This window comes from Diceros bicornis, chromosome 24, assembly GCF_020826845.1.
Source record: "Diceros bicornis minor isolate mBicDic1 chromosome 24, mDicBic1.mat.cur, whole genome shotgun sequence".
NCBI classification, from domain to species: Eukaryota; Metazoa; Chordata; class Mammalia; order Perissodactyla; family Rhinocerotidae; genus Diceros; species Diceros bicornis.
The window spans coordinates 22051370-22057485 of NC_080763.1; the positions used below are offsets into that span (position 1 = coordinate 22051370).

The window sequence follows — 6116 nt, forward strand, 5'->3', positions numbered from 1 at the left end:
ATAATGCAGGTAGGTATATCTGTGGATTCACTTTTCACTGAAACATTTTTTTGCTGTTTCACAGAGGTGCTTGCTGAAGGATCCCCACGTCCCCTGTCTTCAGTGCCTGATGTGACACATCACTTGGTGACCATGCAGTCAGGGAGGCAGTCGTATGAGGTTTCTGTCTTAACTGCCGTAAATCCACAGGAGGTAAAGCTGTCTCTTGCCCTTACTTTGTTTCTGTTGAGACTAGTGTGGAGAGTGATTGGGAATCTAGAGCAGCTGAAACATTCTCCAGTTTCCATTTCTTGGAAATTTTGACTAGGATATCTTCCTTTAAACTAAGCATATGTCCAGCTTTGAAAGAAGCCTGAGTGTTAAGGTCTTCTGAATTGGGAGATTAGTCAGTCACAGCTGGGACTCTCAAGTTTAATTTCCTTTATACAAATGCCTTAATGAATATCTCTTCTACTCTATTCACTATGAGATGAGGATGCTGCTTTTATTTATAAAGAAAAAAACATCCAATGACAAAGTGGTCCTTGAGCAAAAAGCATAGTGACAAAATCATTAAAAATAATCATTGTTCATTTTGCTGGGGTCATATGTCTGAGAGATACCAGGCTGAACCAACTGGGCATAGGAATGTGTTCACTTGCTTATTGAAATGAGAACCATCATCGAAATGAAAGAGGGCTTTTAGGTTGATTCTAAGCAATCCCAACTCTGTTGTCTTGGCTGTGACCCAGAAAACAGAATGAAAACCAGTCAGGCTTCTAGAACCTTAGGATATTTTATTGGCTTTGTGTCACGGCAGTAGATGACTTCATCATGAGTTCATTTCATATGCATAAGCTTTTGCCAAAACCTATGTAGCCTGGATGCCTTCAGTGCTGTATAGTATCTTTCACAGTGCTCTCCCATCTTTTCCCCCTTCCTTTCATTATAACCTTTATAACACAATCAGCTGTTATAGCATATAGATGGCTCTGCATCCTATATTGAATATTCTCCATTATTCTCTGGTATTCCTGGGGCTACCCAGGGTCACAGGACTCTGGACATGCATGCTAATGTGTCTTCCAGGACCTTTCCTGGTATTCATCATTGTGATATCTGAGTCTTGCTTATGTTGAAAGTTTTTGGGTGTTGGTATCATTGGTTCTTTCCTAAGTCACCTTCTGGTTACTGCTTTGGAACATGTCTCACCTATGGAGCCTTCCTCTGTTTTTTCCCCTCTTCATTTATCTATTTTAAAATTTTTATTATGCAAGTTTTCATAGAGTATAGTGAGAGAGAGAATAGTATAACGAACCCATGTACCTATCACGTAACTTCAACAATTAACTTCCTACTGTTCTTATTTTATCTCTTCCCTCCTACTTTTGTTGCTTGTGCTGGAGTATTTCAAAGCAAATCCCAGACATCATCTCATCTGTAAATATTTCAGTATATACCTCTAACAGATAAGGATTTTTTTTCATGACTATATCTTTATCACATCCAACAAAATTAATAATAACTTATTGATATCTTCTAATACTTAGTCTGCATTCTTTATTTTTTCTCAAAAATGTCTTTTTATAGTTGGTTAGTTTGAATTAGGATTCAGACAAGGCCCATCATTGTATTTGGTTAATAATTCTCTTAATTCTCTTTATCTCTAATACTCTTCCCCCTCTTCTTTTCAGTATGGCTATCTATTTAAGAAATTGGGTTATTTGTCCTCTAGAATTTCCCACGTTCTGGTTTTGGCTGATTGACTCCTTTTGTTGTTTAATATATTTCTCTATCCACAGATTTCCTAAAAACTGGTAATTACATTTAGAAGCTTGATTAGATTCATATTCTTGTTTTTTTTTTTCCGTTGGCAAGAATATTTTATAGGTAGTACTCTTGCTTTTTCTTACTGATCTTAAGATTGACCAGTGGGTTACATAAACATTTTGGCCCATTACTGATCATGGCCTAGATCTGTTTTTTCATTAGGGCTTTCAAAATGGTGATATCCTAATTCTCTTTTTCCCTCTGCTTTTAGTAACTGTGATTCTTGTATAAAAGAAATACTTTCTCTCATCAACTATTGGGTTGCTCTAAAATAGTCAGTTCAGGAAAATCATCTCCTTCTCTTTTACCTAGTACAAATTATTATCCTGACAAACCAATCCACAACATTCAACCTTTTCTTTTTTTATCTTTGAAACCTTGGAGCTTTTCTCTCCCATACTGCTAAATACCTTTTTTTTTTGAAGCACTCCAAGTTATCCCAAACAAATGCCAGATATATAAAACTTAATTCAGTCAACAGATGTTACTCACCTAATGTGTGCAAGGCACTCTGCTGGGTACTAGTTATACGAAAGTAAACAAAATACAATCTGCCTCAAACAGCTTACAGTCAGAGTTAGGGCCTCTACCTTTTCTAACTCCATAACTATGTAAATGGTGCCTCTGGAGTTGTGCTGTACAGAAAGGTTAGAATGGGAAGGGTGACAGATCAATAAACTGGCAATTTTTATACGGTGTAATAAGTGCTAGCCTTGGCAGAAGTCAGGGAATAAGTTTTAGAGTTTAAGTTAAGACCTAAGGGATGAACAGCAATCATCTTGATGGACAAGTGGGAGGGTTGGAAGAAAACAGGCATAAAGGTAGCCGTGTGTACAAAGGCAGAAGGTGAGAGGGAGTAGGACACGGCTATGGAACCACAAAGGGTTGAGTATGATGGGGTATGGAATGCAGATGGGCTGGAATGGAAAAATGAGAGCAGGAAAGATAAACTGGTCCCTCTCTTGAAGGGCCTTTACAGGACATGATTTTATGCTGTAGGGGGAGCCACTGCATGGTTTTAAGTGGGATATGACATGGTCAGATTTGTGTATGCAGAAAGTCTAGTAATAGCACATTTGTTCTCTTGAACCTAGGCACATGGGACTTGGCATTGGCTTTAGAGGGTCCTTGTCTAGGTGATGCCCACTCACAGCCTCAGGCAAACACGATAACACAGGCTACCTAAAAAACAAAAGAAAACTTGGCCTTAACCCCAGGAGGACATTAAGGGCCTACAGGCCCTAAGTACCTAGTTGCATAATGAAAGCCCCAGACACTTAATAGAAAAATATTAACAACACAAAGGGGAAAGTACTGCCCTTAGATGTAGCTAAAAATCCTGCACTATCACTTTTCCTGGGGTCTTTGTGTATTTACAGACACACCCTCTGTCTGAGCCTCACCTCTTTTCTGTTTCCTTCACTATTACCATTATCTTCCTCTTAGCACAGGCATTTCCACTGCTCATCCCCTCCTTTTCCTTCTCAAGGTAGGCTTATCACATCCTCCAATACCTTCGTTATTTTGAAGCTACAAGCCCCTCAAGGCCCCAGTCTTAGTGCTCTTCCTTGTCCAAGGTCTGGGTACCAACTGACCATTCCTCCAATGAGTGAGGAATGTTGATTCCTTAGGGATTCTCAGATGCCAGAGAAGGAGAAGGCTATTTGCAACTCTTAAAACAACACATGCCCGTTTCAAATTCTGTTTTTGGAGATCAGCAGGCATTGTAGATCAGACCTGTAAGAATCTACTGATGCACTTCTAATTGGATTCTAGTAAATATGCTCTAAAAATAACTTACCAAGAATAGCAGAGAATAACCAAATCAAGTATCAGAAATTATTATGGAAAATATAACAAAACTATATCTCATTCAGATGGTTCAGATTGGACAGTTTCTATTTTCCCTGAGTATTACCTGGTCTGGTGAGAATCAGACAGAGGTCTCACTGTGCAGCCCCAACTGGGACCCCAGGGCTTTTGGACCTCCTGCTGACTAAAGGGCATTCCACTGGGGCTCCGTAGTCACAGTGAGTTCACGTTCTTGAACTCAAGAACCAGGGTGATTGCCAGCTAGCTTTGGCTGTATCTTAGAATGTTTCCCAAATAAAGAGGAAAACAAATGACAAATTCTTTAAGATTTCTCATAAAGTGCCATTGCTAAGTTTAAGTGCAAACATCTGAATCTTGGCCTACATTAAAAACACATCATTCCTACACCCTCCACCACACAGCATCAAATGAAATCTATGGTTTCTTTAAATTTTTTAATTTTTCTTTAAATTTTGTTTAAATTTCTTTAAATTCCATATTATTACATTCTACTATATAAATTATCTTCATCCAAATTGAGGTCACCAAGTAAATACATCTCCAGCTCAAGAATTTATCTGATTAGATTTTAATAAGCCCAATTTTTATTCTGAATTTCACTGTATTATTCCCATCTCATTTTCTTTTCATAATAAAATGGAACCCAATTTCATCAATTATTGTACAAAACCACCTTTCAACAGAGTCCTTGAGTGTATACTAGAATGTCCATGTTAGCTGCCACCCTGTTGGAGACTCTCAGGCTTGTCTCCCCTCATCACAAGAAAGGTATTCTTTTAAGCCCAGGGAATCCCTGGATTTCTTATGAGTGGGTCTAGCTCTCATATAGAACTCATTGGGAGTAGACTCCCATTCCTTTTATTTCTGCTTGAGCCTTCAGCCTATACTTGGGCTGACGCTGACGGACATAAGATTTTTGGTTCCACCATTTCTGATTTCTCTGTAAGTTATAGATTCCTCCATTACTGACTAGTGAGTATGTGACTACACAAACAATAGTTTGGCTTAAAGACTCAGGATATTTTATTGTCATAGTGAAAACGACAGCATTGTCAAGTGGCCATAGTGAAAACGACAGCATTGTCAAGTGGCCATAGTGCTGTCCCAAGGCCAGTATGTGAATGAGATCTGTCAGTCTATGCATGTCTCTTGCTTTGGAACTAGAGATCCTTGACTCACCCCTGCAGTGCATTCCCCCACTCCCACTTGTAAACCTTTTACTTAGTATGAAGTATTTTTCCTATTATTCAGTGGTAGCCTATTCCAGATTTGTTTTAATCTTTTACAGTTATTAAACCAAGGAGATTTAACTGAGAGACGGACATGAGCATGGGTGCTGACTCCTGGAAGAGCAGCTCTGTCTGATCCCAGGGTACATATAGTGGGAACAGGATGCTTATGGCTCATGATCTGCCAGAACCAAAATGAACCTGTGAAGGACAGAACCCCGCTTCTGCCTCTGTTCATCTTTGCTGGCATAGAAGATGAATGTAGGAGAGCTTCTCTTCAAACTACCATCTGATCCAGACAAGGAAGAAAGCAGTGAATGTGGGCTGGGTAACTGTACCTACCTCTCTTCCCACTGCAAAATTCTGGGATGGACTTCTCCCAGAAGTGAATTTGATTGTGTGTTGGCTGAAGTTTCTCAGTATGACTGCTGAGAGGAGGTTTTCCTTTGAAGAGTTTTCATCCCAGACTCAGCTGTCTTTTCACATGGATGAACTAAGTCCTACCACCAACCAGAAAACTTCACCAAGAAGTTGAGCTTTCAAGATGCCTTGTTGCTTTGGAGAAGGGAGTGATGTCAATTCTGTTGTGACATTCTCCCTTTAGCAACCTGAGTTAAGAGACTCTCCGCCACTGGGCTGCAAAAAAATAAATTACTTGAATCTCTACTTGGCCCAGGCTGAGGTACTATCTTGTCCACCTCTACTTGGTCACTTTGTTTTCTACAGTAGCATGTTAAAAGCTTTTTTTTTTTTTTTTAAGTTAAAAATCACATGGTTCCGAGTTTAAAATGTTTTCTCTTTAAATAAACAAAACAGCCCAGTCAGTGCTTTGGCTTCTTGTTTTGGACAAAATGTGTTTTCTTAGACTGGAGATTAAGAAAATAGTTTAGTCTTTCCCTTTAAGATAGGGCACTGATCTACCCTTTGGATTCCATAGAGGTAAAACTGAGCTCAGGAGTCTTGGAAAACATGACATGAGCATCTTCATCTCTAACTAGGAAATTCCAGATAGAGGTTATCCGAGTATTACTCTGTCGTCACCAGAAAGGAACATGTCTCAGTCTGGAAAAAATGACAGTAATAGATACTTTTGAATTTTTCCAGAAAGTTAAAAAAACATGAGAAAGGCGCTTCTGTAGAGTAGGCACTCTTGCTATCATCCTGTCTCTACAACTACTGAGAGAGAATGTCTAATTATTATTGGCAAGAAGAAAACGATTCCAAAGATCACTTACTAGTAGAAAC

At 39.1% G+C, this 6116-nt stretch overlaps 1 protein-coding gene across 6 annotated transcripts in view; it reads left to right on the forward strand.

Moving 5' to 3' along the window:
* The window catches only part of ZNF410 (zinc finger protein 410), a 38551-nt gene extending 32856 nt beyond the window's left edge, over positions 1-5695 (forward strand). For all 6 annotated transcript variants that reach the window (XM_058567322.1, XM_058567325.1, XM_058567327.1 and 3 more), the window contains 2 exons: positions 65-192; positions 4931-5695. In XM_058567322.1, the coding sequence (XP_058423305.1) occupies positions 65-192; positions 4931-4969 (167 nt within the window). In that variant the 3' untranslated portion in view covers positions 4970-5695. The remainder of the gene's footprint in view (positions 1-64; positions 193-4930) is intronic.
* Positions 5696-6116: the final 421 nt, after the last annotated feature.